Below are 19,097 nucleotides of genomic sequence, written 5' to 3'. Positions count from 1 at the left end.
ATGCAATCTCCTCGTCAATAACATCTGGGCAATCCATGTGTGCAAAGAAAAAAAAAAAGAATCTTGGGTTTATGGCATATCTGTAGCCATGTGCTTTCTACTACTTGTCAATATAGTCCAAAGGCAGTGGGTGAGGAAAGTTCAGTAGATGCGGCATCAGTCCTAGGTCTCACTGGACAGACAGGATGGTCTCACGTGTTTTACTTTGTGTCATATATCATGAAACATCTCTGGGTGAAAGGATACTTGCTTTAGCAATCCCAGCCATCATAATGGCAAAGCAGCAGCAGCAGCAAGCAGTGGCTTCATACTGTGGTATTTATTTGTTTATTGGGCATTGCCCCTTCATCTCACTGATAATCTGGTGCTTACTCAATTTCACACTTTGTCAGAGTGATCATCACCTTGCATCTTTCAACATGGTCAGCTTTTGTTTTCCTTCCCACACCTTTCCTTCCCAAATCACAATGAGATTCAGATGTAGTGTTGCATAAACATCAAACCTGCATGTGCTTTTGTGTGCATGTGTCTGTCCAAACAGTTCTTAAAAACACTACCTGGCATACTTTGTTACTTCAGCTTTCAAGATACTCCTTCAGCAGCAAAATCATCTAAATCAGTGAAGGACACTATGTCAGTATTTGGGGTTGGGCTCATGTCCTTTTGTAAGTGAACTTGAGTTTCTTCATCATCTTGACTGTAGGGGTAAGTGGCTGGTTCAATACAGGGCTGAGCATCCACAGATGCGGCATATCTGGAGTCCTGATGGCCATCTTCAGGTAGTTCAGCTGGTTCTCCTGGTAGGGGCGGCATTAACCAGGTAGGCTCGGATAGCTGAGAAGGTGACTTCAGCACTGCTACAGATGAAGCTGGTAAAGGCAGCACTCTAGGGTAGGAAGCATAGGGAGAATTCATAATTTCTGAAGAGGGAGGCTGGTATAAGTTCCTTTCCGAGGAAGGGACTGAGACTTGTACATATTTGCCAGTTTCTGGGTCATAAAATGTCTTTAAATTAACTTCAGCTGGTAAATCAACTACATAGTATTGGCCAGAGTCAGGGTCTTGAAGGATTTTACGCTGGGTTGAAGAGGGTGAAGGGCTTACTGCTGGTGTACCGCCGAGTCTTCCAGAATGAGAAAAATTTCTCCCTACAGCACCTGTCTGCTCAGTCTGATGTTTTTTCTGCTGCTCTTGCATTTTCTTTGTCCTGCTGGCCAGCTTTTTGGCCCGCCGCATAGCCTTTTCTGTTTTTGGTGGCACCGCAGGAGGTTTGCCTGCTGCTCTCTCCCCAAGTCCCCTGGGCTCCAGTTTCTCAGCTTCCCCTGCTGAATCAGACAGCAAATTCCTCTGTGCCGAATCAAGTATCTCTTCTGCAGGCATATCAGCTTGGCTCTTTAGTGCCGTGTTTAACAAGGCAGAGTTTACAATATCCTCTCTCTCTCTTGTTGGCTTGTCTGATGATGAACTGGCAGCAGCAGAGTACATTGTGCTGCCTGACCTGGGGCTTGTAACAGCAGAGCATGTAAGACTCTCTAAGAAAACTGGTGCATCTTCTGTATGTAGAAAGTCCTCTAGAGCTTCATGGCATATGGGAGAATATGTGTTGTCCTCTGATATGGAGGCACTCATAGGAGAAATGGTCTCCCTAGTGATTATTTTCTTTGTACAAGAGCCACCTCTGCGATTAGATAACTTTTGATTCTTAAAGTAATTTGCCTTTCTTTCTGTGGGATAGCTGGGGTTGTTTTGTGCTTGGTTGTTTCCGAGACCTAAAGTTGGCTGTGTTAAGCTGTGTCTTGCCTTCCTAGTCTGGGGCTTCTCTTTCCTTCTGCAGACACTTTCTTCATTCATTTTCCCTACTTTATTTAACAAAGCACAAGTCTCTTCATCTTCTTCCATCAGCTTCCCTAAAGAAGAGCTCTCTGTATCTTTCAGAAGACCAGGATCCAGTGTTGCTGAAGTAGATTCAGGTTCACTGAGCTCTTTCCCTCTGTTGGTTGTTCCATCTTTCACATTCTGCAACCCTCTGCTCCTCAGTGCCAACCAGCCTACCTCCTGGGCATGCAACATGTTCCAGTGCTGCTTGTTGTGCTCTGCTGGGCGTACAAACCTACACTCCATTTCCCTATAACTGCTGCTTACTGTATCATCCAGGGAAAAGGACCTGAACAGGGGCAGCTTGACAGCCCTTATTACTTGGGGTGACCTGAATGTGTTATCTTTAATCATAAACAGACTGGGTTTTGTTGAACTTGAAGATGGGGGTGTCTGTGGCTCCTCAGACCTGGGGATGGACATGACCTTTGTACTGTCAGAAGCAGAATCCACGCTATTGGCCTCTTCCATTATCTCTCTCCTTAGTTTCTCTTTCATAAAGCTACTCTGTTCGTTCTTAGTAATCTTAACCTCCTTCTCTGCTGCATCAGTACCAGAGCTGATACAAGCATAATATTGCAGTTCATCTTCCCCAGTCTCTTTCCCTCTCTCCTTAGGGCATTTTTTACTGCCTGTATCCGTTTCACTCTTAGTCCTCTGGCTTTCTTGAAGGCATGCCTTCTGCATCAGGGGCACCAGTGGAAACAGTTCCTCCTGAAGTGGCTGCTCTACTGTGGAGACAAAAGATTGCTCTGATGAACTACTGCTTCTTTTGCTTTGTGCTTCGTGGCTAGTTACCACCATACTGGTTTGGATGTCACTGTAAGTCACATCCTCTGCTGGTGAGAGTTGGTTTGGGAGCGTTTTGAAAGCAAATCCTTCATTCACATTAGCAGCCTGTCTCTCATTTTCCTCATCCTTGACACTGGGGTTTTGCACAGGCTGCCCAGCTGCTGTATCTGCAGTGTCTCTGCTGAATGTTTTCAGTGCTGGATACTGCAGACGTTTCCTTAAATCAGGTTCATTTGTTTCATGTCTGAACAGGGGGAAGTTTTTATTATCCCCGGTGTTTTTATCCAGCCCTTCATGTTTTGATTCATTTTGCTGCAAGGTGTCTCCAGTTTGGTAAAATAAACGTTCCACTGTTGTCTGGGGTGAACTCAAAGTCAGGTAATTGTCTGTAAAATGTCCAGTTAAATCAGTTTTATTGTCCTTTTCGTGAACACTGCCAGGCAATACGGAGGCTATATCACCCAATTCATCTTTCTCTGCAATATTTTTGTTACTTTTTTCTTGTGAAGTTGAGAGCGAGGCATTAATTTTTGTACTTTCCTGTGTATTTTCCCTATTTCTATTTTTCTCTTCCAAGGCTCTTAACAGGGGAGAAGGGGTATAAATGCTTTTAACACGTTTACGCACGTCCTTCAAGTTGAATAACAGACTCGATGCTTTTGATTTGTAACTATCCCGAGATGTGTAATTGCCAAACATACTCCCCTCATGGTCTGTCACTGCCACACTCTCAGTGGGAGGGGGCGTCAGTGGGATTAGCTCACTTTCCCCAGGGTCTACCTCCTGTTTTGGTGGTATAATGGGTGTTAAGAGTTCGGTGATGTTGAAAGAGGGACTGATTGATCCAGGGGAGTTTACCTGTTTAGCCAGAGGAGTCACATCCAGAGCAGGTTCAGCACCAGTCGCCTTTTCAGACAAAGAAACCGTCTCATCACTGGCTGTGAACTTCTCCTTTGAGGTCTGTTCTTTCTCTGCTACCCCTTTTGTAGTCTTCTGTCTCCTCCAGGGTGGACAGCTATTACTTGGTTGGGGACTGAGGGTCTCCTCTTCAATTAAGGTGGCCAGGGGTCTCTGTGAAGGTGGGTTGGGTGCCTGGGACATGGGTGAGGGTGAAACCATCCTGGAGGATACAGACTGGGGTGAGACAGAGGCTTGGGACATAGCTGGGGGGGAAAGCTGAGCTGGCACAGGGGGTGGTGGTACAGGAGGGGCTTCAGGGATAGGGGATGCTGGGGGATGGTCTTGCTGGGTGGGGGGTGGAAGAGGGAGCATCTGTGGGACAGGGGGTTGCCGAGGAAGACCCTGGTGCATGTGGATCCTAGGCGGGGGTGCAGGAGGAAGAGCAGGCAATTCAGTTTCTGAAGGGAGGATGCCCTGAGGTACGTAAACGGCTGGGAGAGGGATGCTAAAGGAAGATTCTGGTGGAGCTGGCTCCACCTGAGAATTTTTCTCCTGCTTCTTAGCAACAGAGATCTTGGCAGGTAGTAATTTCTGTTCATGTGTGTGGGATCCTTTGATAAATGGTGCTTCTTTCAGGTATGCAAGACCTTCCGTTTTAGTTTTTATACCAACAAATTCCTCTTTTTCATTCAGTTTTTTATGATGAACATTCCATGACTCAAAAGCACTGTTCTCACTGTGAAGGAAATTACCTTTTTTTGCTGGCTCATTAACTTTCACACTTCTGGTTTTTAAAGCCTTTTTAGATGAACGGGAAAAATTTGACTTGGCTACTTTTGACATCTCAATCAGCACAGGGTAATAACTATCAGAGCCACAGTAACTCAGGTCTAATTTATTAGGTCTTTTCTGTGGCTCATGTTTGCTGCTAAGATGGTGACTACTGTGACTACTAGCCTCAGAAAATTCAGAAAGTTCCTTGTGTATGCTTAAAATGTCTGCTTCATCCCAGCAAGCCATATTGTTTCCATGATTTAATTTACATTTTTGAAAGCTATTCTTAATGGGCTGCTTAAGGGCTATCAGGGAACCTCCTGGCCCTTGGTCTGCAGTCTTATCAAATGTCTTAATCAATGAGGACACTTTTGAAACATGTTTATTGTTCCTTGGACCAGGGGCTGGTAAATTCAGCTTTTTCCTTTCCATGGCAAAGGTGTCATTTTTAGCAATCCTTTTCTCCTCTGGAGTACACTTTGGTAACTGCTGGAATGTTGAAGCCCATATTGTATGTTCATTCTTTCTTGCTGCTAGCTTGTTACAGACACTGCTTTTCCTGATGGTGTGGTTTAACGTCCCTGGGTGAAATTTAGCAGAGAATTGGAGGGCAAAGTCAGGTGAAATGGCAAGATCTGGTTCATTGTAAGAGTCTTCAAGTTCTGCCACACACAAACTTTTGAAAGCCCGGTCTGTGAGACTGCTCACCTCTCTGTCTGTGTCATCCAGGAGACTCCCAATACTTGAGGAGTCACTATGTCCTTCTGTATGTTTCTTATTTCCCTGCATTGTTCATGGGAGACATGGATGAATTATCTAAAAGATTAATTTGAGGTGTCAAACAGGCAGATGACTGTATAGGGTGTTTCCAGCTGTTTGAAATTCACAAGCACGGAGTGATTCCTCTAGACGGTGCTGCTGCACGTCAATTCATCTTACTGAATAGCTGAGGGAAAGTTTCTTCTCTGCAAAGCCAAAAAATATAAATTACATTTTCTCTATATTAACACTTTTAGACAAAGAGCACTTTCCAGATATGTCAGTGCATGACTAATTTGCTCCTCATGTATTCTAAACAAGATGTTAGCAACACAACAAGCAGCATGAAAAATAATTGTTACTTTTGTCAATTCAAGTATCTCTTGGTAGGTAGTTTAATTTCTGGCAGGTGCCATTAAAAAAAATCAATGTTTTCATCTCAGATTCTTTACTTGGGCTCTTAAGTAAGGATATAACCACCAAATTTCATGTTTTTTCCTTTCCATACCTCCAACCATAAACACTTCCAAGCGCTGTGTATGTATTTAGCTAAGAAGGTTAGCCATTTTTTTTTTTTACCAGGGAGAATTAGTAATAAAAAGGAAGATACATTATTTAATGAAAGAAAGGTTGATAAAACCTACTTGGCAAGATATCATAATTATAATGCAAAAAAATATTTAGTGAAAAATAAAGTTATTATAGAAGATTTTATTTTTACTCATCTGTTATCTCATGAGTGTGGAAAATTAAGTCTATAGAGATGAATCTGCTTGTATGAGGCTGGAAGTTTGCTCTGACAATTACTCTGAGAAGAACCCTCGTTTAAGAAAGTGGAAAATGGCACCACAAGGAAAGATGATTTACTGTTCATTAACATGTTCCAAGCAAATATTGCTGGGCTAAAATCCTTTAGCCACCCCACATCCAGATATGGTTGAAACTGAAGAGGCTGCTAATATCAGTTTAGCCAGCAGAAGGCAGGAGTGCCTAGGGGACTCTGGCAGGCCCATTAAAGGAGCACAGGGAACATTTGGTTTCAGTCCCAGAATTGCTGAGAGAAAGGTAACCCATTCAACACAAAAATAACACAGCCTTCCAATAATCCCTGATTACAATGCACAGTCAGAGCCCACAGCATTGTGTTTTTTGTCTATCTTCATATCAGTCTGAAGAAAGGATGGGGGAATCTTTGGACGGAACAAATGTAAGCAAAATAGCCTTTTCAGGTATACTTGAAAATCTACACAGTAAAACTCTTTAAAATTTACTGTGTAAAGTCTTTAGATACTTATTCTCACATTCAAGGGATTGAGCTAAATTACAGAGACTCAGTTAAAAAGCATATTCAAATGCTAACTGAAAGGGAAGTCCTCTATGACTCCTTAAGGAAAGTCTGACCTGTACTTCTATCTCCTAGTACAATTGCATCATTAACTTGCTATAAGCTAAAACACCACAGTTCACATCTACAGCAGCTTCAAGCTTCTATACAGCTGTCTCCATATCAGCTTAGATCCACTGTAGAATTGAGCAATGAAACCCAGATCCAGATTTCAGCTCCTCTAGCTGTCCTAATCCATGTTTCTACTTTGGCCCATCTCAGTGAGACTCTTTGACAGGACACCTTTTTCCCTGTAACAACTCAGTGCTGGCCAAAGTATGAAAAGTCAGAGAAACAGGGTTTAATCACCTGAGTTACTCGGGCTAAATTGTTTCTTCAAATGAAATCTCCTCATCTTCCTTCTCTATTAAAAACACCCAAACCAGCAGCCAACCTATTTTTAGACTCAAAGTATCACAGAATCTTGATTCTTTCCTTCCAGCCATATAATACCTAGACTTATGCATACCTACAACATACTTACCCCAGAAACGAAATGAGCTTTGTACAAAGATTTTTCAAAAGTGAGTTTCACTTTCCCCACTGCACATATATTTTTGTGCATAATGCATCAAGAAAAAAAGAGAAGACAAATCAAAGGCCATCCTGCTCTTGGCTATGAATTGTTACATGAGCGCAAAGTACGGGTACATACCAGCCATGTAATTTGGCTTCTCATCTTTAGAACTTCCTCTCATGCTTGTATTTGGCTTCATTCCTGACCATCTTTAGTGAGGAGGAAGAAATAGCACAGTGATGTAGATTTGACAGAAGTAGTGTCCCGGGATGTTTCCAACCTTCAGCATTTTTTGATCTTAAGCGAACTCTGCGATCTGAAAACAAGACATTTGTTTGCATGATCAGAAGACTGTCTCATGCTGCATTCATTCATATATCTGTTCATTCACATTTTACAACCATTTCAGGAATAATTTACAGGATTTCTTACCAAAAGAGACAGGTATCCATCCCAGAGTGATAAGCAGATACCCTGAGGGTTTGGTAGCTCGTGTCACAGTTAGGTTCCTAGCAAACAAGTATCAGAACCTCCATTACTGTCTGGTAGCCCCAGCAGGGACTAACAGCTGAGTGAGCAATGGTTTCCTGGCAGCCTGCCCATTGAAAAGGCTGCATGACCTCCAGGCTAAAAAGAGGGGTGGTGCCAGATGACTTATTCCCTGCTGCTGTCTACATCCCTGCCATGCCACCCTTTCAGAGGGTCTGCAGAGGAAAATGTGTGCCTTCACCTGTATATGATTTCCTACTGTCAACAACTACAGATAGATGTCAGTCTGGTGGACTGGGAACTAATACGGCTGAGTTTTGAAAGTCCATCCCTTTCACTGTCCCTATTGTAAAGGAGAGGAAAGGTGGGCAGCTGGGATGGTGAAGGGCAGTAAACAAAACATCTTTGTGCTTCCACGCATGAACGAGAGTCAGGAGAAGCTAAAGGAAAGCTCATCTATGGTGAATGTGCATTGCTGCTGTCCTTTTGCTGTGGAGATCCCCAAGGTTCAGGCTGGTTTGTTTAATCTTTGCAAGAATATATCCATTTCCTACAAGGGAAACTGCCTGGCCCTAAAGTAATGCAAATAGCACATAGATGTGGTTACAGTAGATTTTCCTGAAGCAAAGATCTCCTGTAAGGGAGCTTTTGTGTTAGCTCATGGTATTCAAAACACACTTGCAGAAGTGGCAAGAAGGGCTCACCCACTGGGATGGTCTCCTAAGCCTTCCTTAGGTAAGATGTACTTCGGGGACAAGCCTGTATCAATCAGAGCTTTTTGTGGGCTGTTTGAGGGGGAAAAAAAAAAGCACAAAAAAAGAAGTGCAAAGAGAAAAGCCCCAGTGTTATGTCTGGTGCAGCCAGATTTAAAGGGCATCCTCACTGCAAAGAAATGCACTCAGTTATCTCTTTGCTTAGAGGTTAAATTACAATTTTACTGCTTCTGTGCTACTCTTAACTGTGCAAAGCCAACACAGCCATGGGAGATTGTGATTATGTTCTGGCTCACTCATCAACAGGGCTGTTGACTAAATTCCAGCGGCACAATGTTTATCACTATTTATCGGTGGTGGTGCCTGAACTAGGAGGAAGCTTGGCTTTCAGATCTCATAGACAGAGGTCTGAAGAAACATCTTGTCCCTTGTAAACTGAGAGCATTCACTGAAAAGTGAGGAGGGTAACAATAAACATGGAGATCATGATGTAATCTCAGCAATTATTTTCCTAGATGGAGTCACTGTTACAAGAAAACCCCAGCCCCACTGATTAAAAAAGAATATCAACTGCCACTGTCTCTGAAACCCTTGTGATGATCCTTGCCTCTCCTGGCCATAATACTAGTACTTGGGCAGTGTAATGTTTCGAGCTGAGAAAGCTGTATCGACACAAAACATTTAAGGTGCAGATCATTAGCAGGACTGGATTGAAACAGCAGCACTGTACTGATCTGGCTATCCCTTGTATAGGTATGACAGGAATTTCTGAACTTTGGGTGAAAAAACTGTTCATGGATGTTTTAATAACCTGGTAAAGTCCCATTTCTTTACTTTTTTTTGGACAAATATGACAGCCAGCAAGCAAGGAGCAGTGTTTGAGATCGGGTCAGGGTTCATCTACTTAAAACTTTTAAGGATTCCTAAATTTAGGTTATTTTCAAGACAGAGAAAAACAACGCTGGGCATATGGAACTGCTTGGGAAATGCTGAGAAATATGCAAGGTGTTTGCAGTAGGCATCATCTGATACAAGCTACAGAAAAAGCCTGCATGGATGTACAGGTTTCAAGGAGCTTAATCAGAAACAAACCTTCCCTCTCTTTTAAATAGGAGGCTTTTTTCAGTGGCTCTTTTAAGTGCCTAGCAAGTTGTGATGAGGAGGTTAAATTACAGAGACTATTCCTGGCCTGGCACAGACTGAATGTCAACTTTTTTCATTAGACAGGAGCTGGGCAAACCAGCAAATTTGGCTGGAGCGTGTGACATCACTGCTGTTGCAATATATAAAGGGCTGGTTGGTTTCCCCACGCCCCTTGCATTGGTATTTGGCTGAAATGTTGTGCCATGATACATCGCAGTGGCATTTTGGCAGTCCCTTAGGAGTTGCATAGCAGTCTGAAGTCAGCAGCACGGCCTTCTCCTTGAGGATGAGAAAGGAAGAGAAAGGGAGGGAAGGTTTATTTTTTTAAAATCTTTGTGGGTTTGTTTCTTCATGTAGTGTGCTCTGTATCACATCCATTCACAGCTCCAGCCCAAACTCAGAGCCCAGTGGTGACTGCTGGCTGAGGTTTATTCAATGGCATGCACTATGCATACACATGCTGCTGCTGCTGCTTTGGGCTTATTATGACAAATAGTGCTTCTTGCCATAGGAAATAGGAAAATACATAAATATCCCTTGCTCTGGTCTGCTTGGACAATGTGGGCTGGTCATATTGGGCTGTGTCGAGCCAAATGATCCCTACAATCTACCCTGTTGCCTGGGGCAGCTCCAGGCACACTGCCTCTCTGAGGAGGGGAGGATTACAACACCCTCAGCAAGGAGGAGAGCTGCCTGGCAAGAGGGACAGTGGTGCTCCAGCCACATTTCCCCAAACCGTCGAGAAAGCCAATTTCTAGATGAAGATGGTCATAAGGTGAACACTATTAGCACAAGCAATATTAGCACAAACAACTGTGTCAAACAGTGGCAGAAATGACTAGCATAGAACAAGTTGACCTCAGCTATTCTAGCATCAGATCTCTCATCGTTGCACTGGGAAGCAAGGTGAAGGAGCCATGGACCAAACCAGTGTAGACGGGGGTCCATTCCCTTTGAGGATTTGGCCCAAAAATTGTGGCTCAAACAGCTTGTCCTGGGCCAGAGAAAAGGAGAAACTGTTCTTGGCTTTAGGCCAACTTCTGTTCTCAGTTACGCTGGTATAAATCTAGAGTCATTTTACTGACGTCAGTAGAATAACTGAGAACAGAATTGGTGACTCTAAATACATCTACTTCCTAAGCCGACACTGGTGCACTATCCAGAAGGCTACATAAGTAACTGTAACCACAGTAAAGTGAAATCCCAACATCTCTGAAGAGCCAAACCTCACCCCCATGTGGCATTCAGACCAACATGCGAAGGGATTTGGAACTGATACCATATTGCTGTGCCAACAAATCATGTCCTCTGGGCAATTCTGATTTTCCAACAGGTTTCACTGTCCTGATTTTGGCTGGGATAGGGTTAATTTTCTTAACAGTGGTTGATATAGTGCCACGTTTTGGACTTAGGATGAGAATAATGTTGATAACACACTGGTGGTTTCAGTTCTTGCCAAATAGTCAAGGACTTCTCATCCTGCCTTGCAACAAGAAGATGGGGGCACCCAAGAAGATGGGTGGGGACACAGATAGCACAGCTGATCCAAACTGGCCAAAGGAATATGCCATACCATATGATGCTATGCTCAGTGTGTAACTCAGGGAGGTGTTTGGGAGGTGGTTTGACTCAAGAATTAGCTGAGCATTGATTTCAGCTAGTGAGCAATTTTGCTGTGCATTACTTATTTGGGTTTTTTTTTCTTCTCCCCTTTTCTTTCCTATTAAACTTTATCTTGTTCCATGAGTAATAGCCCATGGAGGGGTGACTGAGTAGCTTTGTGGTTGTTTTACCTGCTTGCTGAGTTAAACCACAACAATCATTCACCACTGGCAATAGCAATGCACTTGGGATAAAGTAATTTTGCTCTTCTCTGCAATATTCACTGGAATATCTACACCTCAGAGTGCTGTGGTAGATGCTGTGCAGTCCCAGACTGTACCAGCAGAGCTGGCTGGCTGATCTGAATCACCATCCCATAGACACTATAATCTTTTAGAAATGTGAGTGTGTAGGTGATGGGAAGATGTTCTTATATAGATGGTTTTCAAAATTTCACATGGACTAAAGATTCTGAAGAGAAACTAAATTATACATTTCAAAATTTCATTCAGAATTTTAAAAAATACCTTTTCATTTCAGGTTACTTCACTATAGGCCATAGAGAAGTAGCACATAATATATATCATAGCAGTTAAAATATCATATATTATTACTGTCCTTAAATCAGAAAAGGTATATGCTATTTAATAGTAACAGAAATATTTCTTTTTATTTTCCACATCAAACAATACTCTGATGATTTTGCAACAGAAAGTGTGACCTTGCTTTGAAATTTTCCTAAGTAAATATTCCAAATTATATATATATATATAAAAATAATTCCAGTTATCTTTCTAGGGGAAATGTCCTTAAAATTAATATGATTGTGATTTTATTTGTTTAATCAAAATATTTTTTTCTGAAGACAGCTAAAGTCTTTTCCTCTCAGTGAGCTCTGCTGAAGCTACTGTATCTGTCTCTGTGGGAGCTGGATCTGGGGACTCAGAATCACAGCTCAAGGAAAGTTAGGGCAACCTGGGGGAGCACAAATGCAAGGAGGGGGGTGCACCTAGCTAATGACCTTGTATTATGTATCCTGTGCTTTGTCCTTTCCCCATAGGATGTGAACCTCTTCCAGGCCCCAGCTGGAGTGCTTACCACAAAGCTTCAAGCACTGAGAGATGAAGACCTCGTGTGAAGTAAAATGGGAGAAACAGAGATGGCTTGTGCCAGCTATGGGGAATCATGGCAAGTCTTTCTACCTTTCCCTTTCTGGTTCAATGGCAAAGACTCAACAGTTATTTCCAGCTGGTCTCTGGACTGCCTTTCTCACCGTCCTCCAAATGTCCCATCCTGCCAAGAGGCCTGTCAAGTCTGGAAGAAGGAGATGTCTCTCAGAACGGGTTGTATCTGGACTGAGACCTTCTTGTAACTCCTGTGTACTCCTTCCATTACCTGATGCCTATCTACTGCCTTTGAAGAGCCAGTAACATGCAGAAATGATGGAGGAAGTCAAAAGGCACAGAGCACATGACTAACACAGGCAGAGGGCAGGTGCAGCACTTGACAAACAGCACAAGCCTACAAGAATCACAAGGCAAAGTGATGATGCTCCTCCCATGACCCGAAGTCAGCACAGACAAGTGACATTTGAGCAACTGAACCCAAACAGTGCGTTTCTTGGCATTAAATGTCTGACTGGAAAAGGCCACTGTCTGTAACTAGGTCAGTCATTATATACTGAGATATTTATACAGCTCCCCAGTAATATGGTAAATGAACACCTCATGGCTATTTATCCTTACAAATGCTCCCATTGCAAGCAGGATTTCTGTCTCATTTACAGATCAGCAGCTAAGGCCCAGCTTCAACTAACTGACTTGTGTTTGAGCTGTGGCAGGACAGAGAAACAAATCTATGTTTTCTGAATCATACAGGAAGAGTACAACATTTGTCAGTTAAGGCAAAAACATACCTTCCACTGCCCTTCATAGGGCATGGTACTTTACTATGACCCTCTGCACAACCCCCCCCCCCAAAACTTCAACTGTAACTTGGCACTATATTCTACAGCCCAGTCCATATGAATTTGCAGGTGACTGACTTGCTGCAAAGGTCTCAGCTCTGCCTGAAGTTCCCAATACATTTACCTTTCTTTGAGATCATGAAGACTCAAGCCTTCCCTCACTAGTTCAAGGTGACAACTGACATTGCATTGGTACAGCCCCTCCTCTTAACACTGACAGGATTGTGGCTGATTAGACAGGTACTCATTTAGTCCCAAGCAAGGCTCAGAGGATGAAAACTTCTGCGTTTTCACTTCCCAAATGGAAGAAAGGAAATTTTCCCATGGTAGAAAGTTGTATGGTACCACAGCGTGGCATTAGCTGGAGATTGGAGATGACAAGGAGAGAAGGAAAGAAAAACACATGGACAAGAAAATAAATTTAATGGCCTGGATGTCCCATAAAAGAGCATGCCTGACAATCCCAGCCCCTGTCATGGGAAAATTGTAATGGTACCAGCAAGTACGCTAGACACAAGAGGGAAGCAGGTGTATTCTCTGTGACCTACACAAGGGAATCTGCAGCTATCAACCAGCTATACCTCACTTCTCTTTCCAGGCTGGGGAATCTGAAACCATCCCCCACTTACATTGCCCTCCTCATCAGCCCGGCACACTGATACCATCTGCACTGTCAAGTTTACACTTAGGCCATTTAAGCTTCTTGACAAGGAGAGTCTGACCCACACCCACTCACACAGGATACAGACTCAGGAAATAACAGGCTTGCAGAAAACAAGCATTATTCTCTTACTGGGAGTCTCACCTGCTCCTTTCTTTTGTATCTTCTGGATACATCCAGAGTTTGTGCAAGGATTTTTCTGAGCTTAACAAAAACAATGAAAAAAAAAAAAGAATTCAAGCCATTTGTAGATGATGGGTTCAAAATTGCTTGAAGTTCTAAGTGGTTTATAGCCCACTGAATTCTACAGGATTTAAGGACATGCAATATCCTGAATCACCTGTCTTATGTTGCCAAAGGCAAATAGGTATATGTACCAGAGTGGGGAATAGAGGGTGGAGACTTTGGTTTTCAAGGTTTTCTGGCTGAGGCTGCAGAAAGACCTATTTCTTACTTACACCTTGCTATAGCTTTCAAGTGCAGTCAAGTGAGCTCAGCTCTTGAGCAAACAGTGTGGCAGGGAGGGAAATAAACACATATACAAGCCAGAGCACATGACTCAAGCACACAACCATCTATTTGTATAACATCTTTCCTCCAGTGACAAACTGTTCTTCAACCATTTGTGATGACAGCAGAGCCATTCCAGTTGAAGAAAAAGCTAGAGCTTGCCTTACTCCCACCTCTTATCTAGAAGATGGCCATGGGACAGCAAGTTATGGGAGAACTTAGAGGGGGCAGGGGGAAACCCACCCACCCTTGCCCTCAAAGTATCTTTTTCTATTTCCCTTCTTCTGAGGAGCAAAATCTGGCCAGTGGTCTCATCCTGAGCAAGAAGAAATCTCTTTCCAGTTCCCTCTTCACTATGCAACAGGGACTTCTTTTTCTTTCCTTAGGAAATGAAGATTCGATCTTCCTATTCAGAGATTTATTTATTGTTATGAGTTAATGGTGTGTTCCCCAAGGCATGTCCTCATTATTTTACAGTTGATATGTTAAGGCATTTCTTGTAAAGGAAACATGCAAAAGACAGAAAGGGAAATAACAGGAATTTTAAGCAGAATTTACACTTCCTCCATAAAGGAGGCCCCAATAACTAGCTGAATCAGTTCCTCAACAGCCTCAGTGATGCTGTCATTGCAGTGCTTTTCCAGGCACCCCCCAGACCCTCTAAATAAACCTGTAGGCAGGCAATAACATCACCTGCAGCCCAGGGCTGTCACCCTGCTCCTCAATTCTGCCTCACACCCCAAGTGGCATTCTACCTATGTGTCTATGGCTTCATTCAATTAACAGGTCTGGTCACAACTCCTGTAGCTCAAATAATCACTCTCATGTTTAGAGAAACAGACCAAGTCCTAATGTCACTCCTTAAAAGCAGATCAGTCAAAACAACTAGTCTTGGCGAACAATTGCATCATGGTTAGGAATGCTTCCTCACTGCTCCAGCACAAATCCCGGATGCAGCTTGTGGGGTCTGGTTCCCTCTGAACGTACTGCTGCTTTTGCACCGACATCCCAGACAGTCCCGGGCACTTACTCCAATTGCTGCCCAACAGAGCCCTATCAGCTGAAACAACGTAAAGGATGGGGACAGGGATACACCTCAAATACATCTCAACAGAGCCAGGGCCATCGGAAGCATGCAGAATTATACAAGGGTCTATAATGAAGCTTACAGCCCAGCCAAGCTGGCCTTAATATATGACAGGTTATGTCTGGTCCAGGTAAAGATGATAGACAGAGGCACATCTGAGAGCAAGGATCTGCAGTAGTTGTAATCTGCCAGATAGTGCTGTTTGCTGACTCTGCATATTGAGGTGTCACATGCATTTCTTTTAGAGGCTTTTCTAAAAAAATACAGGGATTTTAACCTCTATCTTTTCCAAGAGGAAATTATGAGTTAGGTGTCCTTCATGCACTTGACTGTGATAGCCCTATCACGGTTCCCAAAAAAACCTAAGGCACAGTGTATAAGTAACAGGGAAAGCATCCCTGAAACTACTAGGATATTGCTATGTGAGAGACTGAAAATAAAGATGCATCACTGTTTGACCTGCTTGGCTCATAAGAAGGCTGATCTGACTGTTATGAGACTATTTAGATTAATCATTACTAGATAATGCCTTCTTGTATATCATTATTTGCAAGCACAGGAGATGGATGATAAAGAACCCTAGGACTATAATTAAATCTCTGCTTTCTATACATGTCCAAAGAGGATCATTTGGCAGGGGAACCCAAGGTAGATGGAAATCTTACATCTAGGGAAGCATTGTTCCCTTATGTCTTCAATGCTGCCTCAGTTTCTCTGGGGCTGCTAAGGGACAGGGTTATCAGTGGCAGCCTCCCTGGCCATGCACACTTGAAAGCCATAAAAACCTGGCAAGCAGCAACGTAATCACAACAAACGAAGCTTAATACACACACACAAAATAGCCCCAAAGCCCCCCCCACCTTTACATATGTATATATAAGCAACCACCGACCCACCCAAAAATATATGTAGGCTTGATTGAAGAGGCACAACCTTTTCTCAAGGGTAAAGTTCCCCTATCAGTGCACACATGCTGCCCCCACTATGTTCCTTTTCCCCTACACCTGTCAGCTGGCTCACAGACCGCTGGTCCCAAAACGCGACACTACCTCAAGCAATGCATGCTAGCTCTGAAAGCAATAGACTCACCCGCTCACTTATAGCAAACAACGTTCTGTGTGACCTGGCACTCAAGCTGCAGGCAAGCCAGACCAGCAAAGCCTGCAGCTAGAAACCACTTAAACCACTTGCAAAATTTGTCTCTGACAGCAATTTTCTGGCTGTAAACTCAGCTAGACTAAAAGGAAAGGCTGACAGAGACGAGTGGTGTTTTCTCTCAACCTGGATCATAGGGTTAGTTGATTTTTTTTTCTGGTCTTGGAGGGATTTACATTTTCATGTAGCACAACTACAGTAATGCACAGCTCTAGTAATGCAAGGACAGACAAGACAAACATTTCAGAGAAGCAGTTAGAAATAGGAGGCTACAGAGCGAAATTCCTGTGTGGTTTTGGTTTGCAGTGCGGGGATGCGGTTATACCTGCAAACTTCCACTCAGCTGTGGACTTCAAGTTCACTGGTGAGTGTCTGTTACAACTGTTTTGGTAAATAAGTTGTGAATATGTATGTATGTAAAGACCTTCCTAGTGACAAACGTGGAAGGATGAAGAAATTTAGTTGTTTTGGGGCTCCAACATACTGGGAATCTTTTATTTGCTAGTATTTTCTAAGGGCCTTATCCTTCAAGCACTTAACGAAGGGCATTTGCTTTTTACATGGTCAGTTCCTTGAAGAAACAAAGGAAAATACTTTGAACCTGTCCAGAAAGTTTATTTCTCCTTCTATCTCTTCTCACTTTTCCTTCTCACTGGCCTGCCTCTCAGCAACGGCAGACTATTGAGGAAACCTCTAGCTGATACTGTACAAAGTCTTTGTACAGTTACTTTGGCCTGCTGTTGGAAAACTTTTCCCTATTCAGATTTGATAGGATTGTTTGTTCAAAGACCACTTATAAAAGCATGAGTAGTTTGGCTTCTCAAGCTCAATTTTAATTATTTCCATTCTTATTTTGCTGCTGCATTCCTGGGGATGGCAGATGAAGAAGTTCTGCAACAACTGGACTCTGAAAAGCTTATGCCATTTAAGATTTTTTTCCAGTGATTAAAATTGGATACAAGTCATAGTCACAGTCATTTATAGTGGCCTCTTAGCAGTGCCTAGGTATTTGAACTATTTTACTTTTTCAGGCTCTCTAGCATACTAATTGCTCTCTATAAAATATTTAAATTATCCTATTCCTATTTGTTCATAAAAAAGAAATAAAAATGCCTTCAAACCCCTATGCAAATTACTGAAGTTTTTAAGAGTATCTTATCTGTAGGCAGTAATCTAGAAAATAAAATCAATGCATATTTGCTTAAAGTTGCTTACAGCACTATGCTCAGGACAATTAAATGGAGCTTCACAGCAATTTAGTAGTCTTTTAAAAAGATCATACCCCTTTATCAAACAATTATATATCATAAATAGTAATCACTGCATACAAATCTATGTGTATGTGTCTTTCCACACACCGACTCTCAGATAGAGTCCAGTATTTTTTCAGACCTTCTAATGACTGAAAAGCAGATATAAATGCTGCTTGATTTCTTTTATTTGATCAATTACACAACTGATCCCTTAGTGCACACACATTCACATGCTCAGACACCACCATTCTTTACTATTTCCCTGCTTTAAAAACAGCCATACACTTCCCCTTACCTTCTGTGCTCCAGCTTCCTGATCAGGGACAGTGCAGGGCTTTTCTTCCCTTAAGTCAAAGCCCCAGTACATTTTACAGCAGCCTGCTTACTATTAGCACTTCCCATTATTTATGTGTTTCAGACTCTTCTTCTGACCATGGTTATCTTAATAGAAAGAACCACTGAAAAATAAATAAAACAATAAAAGCAGAGGAGCTAACCCTTGAGCCCTTGCAGACCTGCCCAGCCAGGTGAAGTGAGCAAGGAATCCAAAGTTAGTAAAATGTATTTAAATAGTTATCATGCAAGGGGAAACCAAACGGAGATCATGGTGGGGAAGAGGCAAACATACGTATTGGAATAACCATGCGGTGTCAAGTAACAGACAGATGAAACAAACAGTCATCAGCTATTTTTACATTCAGATTTGCCACTGGTAATGCTTCAGAGATAACTAATACAGAAAGTAATGCTGTGTGATTGACTCAGTACTGCCAGTGATTCAAACCATAAAGCACTGTGTGTTTGTACCTACAGGTGGGACTAAAAATGTTTATTAAGGTCACTATTAAAAATACCGTGTAAGAAGTATGGAGATGAGTAACACATTACTGTCCCACCAATGCTTTTTCATAAATAGCTTGTTTCATCATCAGGGCTGGACAAATGTATGCAGTGTTCTTGGAGTAAGGACCCCATTCCACTGTCCTTCCAAAGCAAACAAGACCAGCCGCCCTCCTGGGAGGCACATGCCGGCATTGGGTTTCATTTGGCGAACTGCAATAGGATGTTGAATAATAGGGGAAATATGCCATGAAGTCAACAAGCTAAGTTTTTGTAGTGCAGATATAAACAATGGATTGTACCCTGTGCCCTGCCTGCTGAGTGCACAGAGCTCCCTACTGAAGTCGTGGGGTTCTCTGGGGGCTCAACATCACACTGGACTGGACCCACTGCCTGCAGCAAAATGAACAGAATCTTCTGCACTTACAGCTCAACTCCTGCTGCCATGGCAGAGCACAGCTCCACGTGAGCCCAGTGCTCATTTGCATTTTAAAGAGAGCTGCTAATTACATTGCTACAGCATGAGCAAGGCAACAATCATATGGTATCTGCTGCCTGAGAATCTCCAAGCACCAGAAGGCTTGTGGTAAACTAATGCTCCCCAGGATCCAAGTGCAGCCTATGCTTACCCATGCTTGGAGGGACAAGGACCTGACTGCTCCAAAGCAACTTTCAGA

At 42.8% G+C, this 19,097-nt stretch overlaps 1 protein-coding gene across 1 annotated transcript; it reads right to left on the bottom strand.

The window, feature by feature from the left end:
- Positions 1-449: 449 nt before the first annotated feature.
- LOC311192388 (cardiac-enriched FHL2-interacting protein) lies at positions 450-17,947 on the bottom strand. The gene is made up of 3 exons (XM_084264850.1): positions 17,876-17,947; positions 7,140-7,317; positions 450-5,306 (listed from the first exon to the last, which is right to left on the bottom strand). Exon 3 carries the CDS (start codon positions 5,128-5,130, stop codon positions 583-585), a length of 4,548 nt encoding a protein of 1,515 aa, XP_084120976.1. The 5' UTR covers positions 5,131-5,306; positions 7,140-7,317; positions 17,876-17,947; the 3' UTR covers positions 450-582.
- Positions 17,948-19,097: the final 1,150 nt, after the last annotated feature.

The sequence above is a fragment of the Gallinula chloropus genome (genome assembly GCF_964237585.1).
Source record: "Gallinula chloropus genome assembly, chromosome: 5".
NCBI classification, from domain to species: domain Eukaryota; kingdom Metazoa; phylum Chordata; class Aves; order Gruiformes; family Rallidae; genus Gallinula; species Gallinula chloropus.
Note: the sequence above shows the minus strand (reverse complement) of the source record. Positions and strands in the feature narration are given on the sequence as shown.

Excerpts from the sequence above, each read along its gene's own strand:
- LOC311192388 (XM_084264850.1), bottom strand. The coding sequence starts at position 5,130 with ATGCAGGGAAATAAGAAACATACAGAAGGACATAGTGACTCCTCAAGT.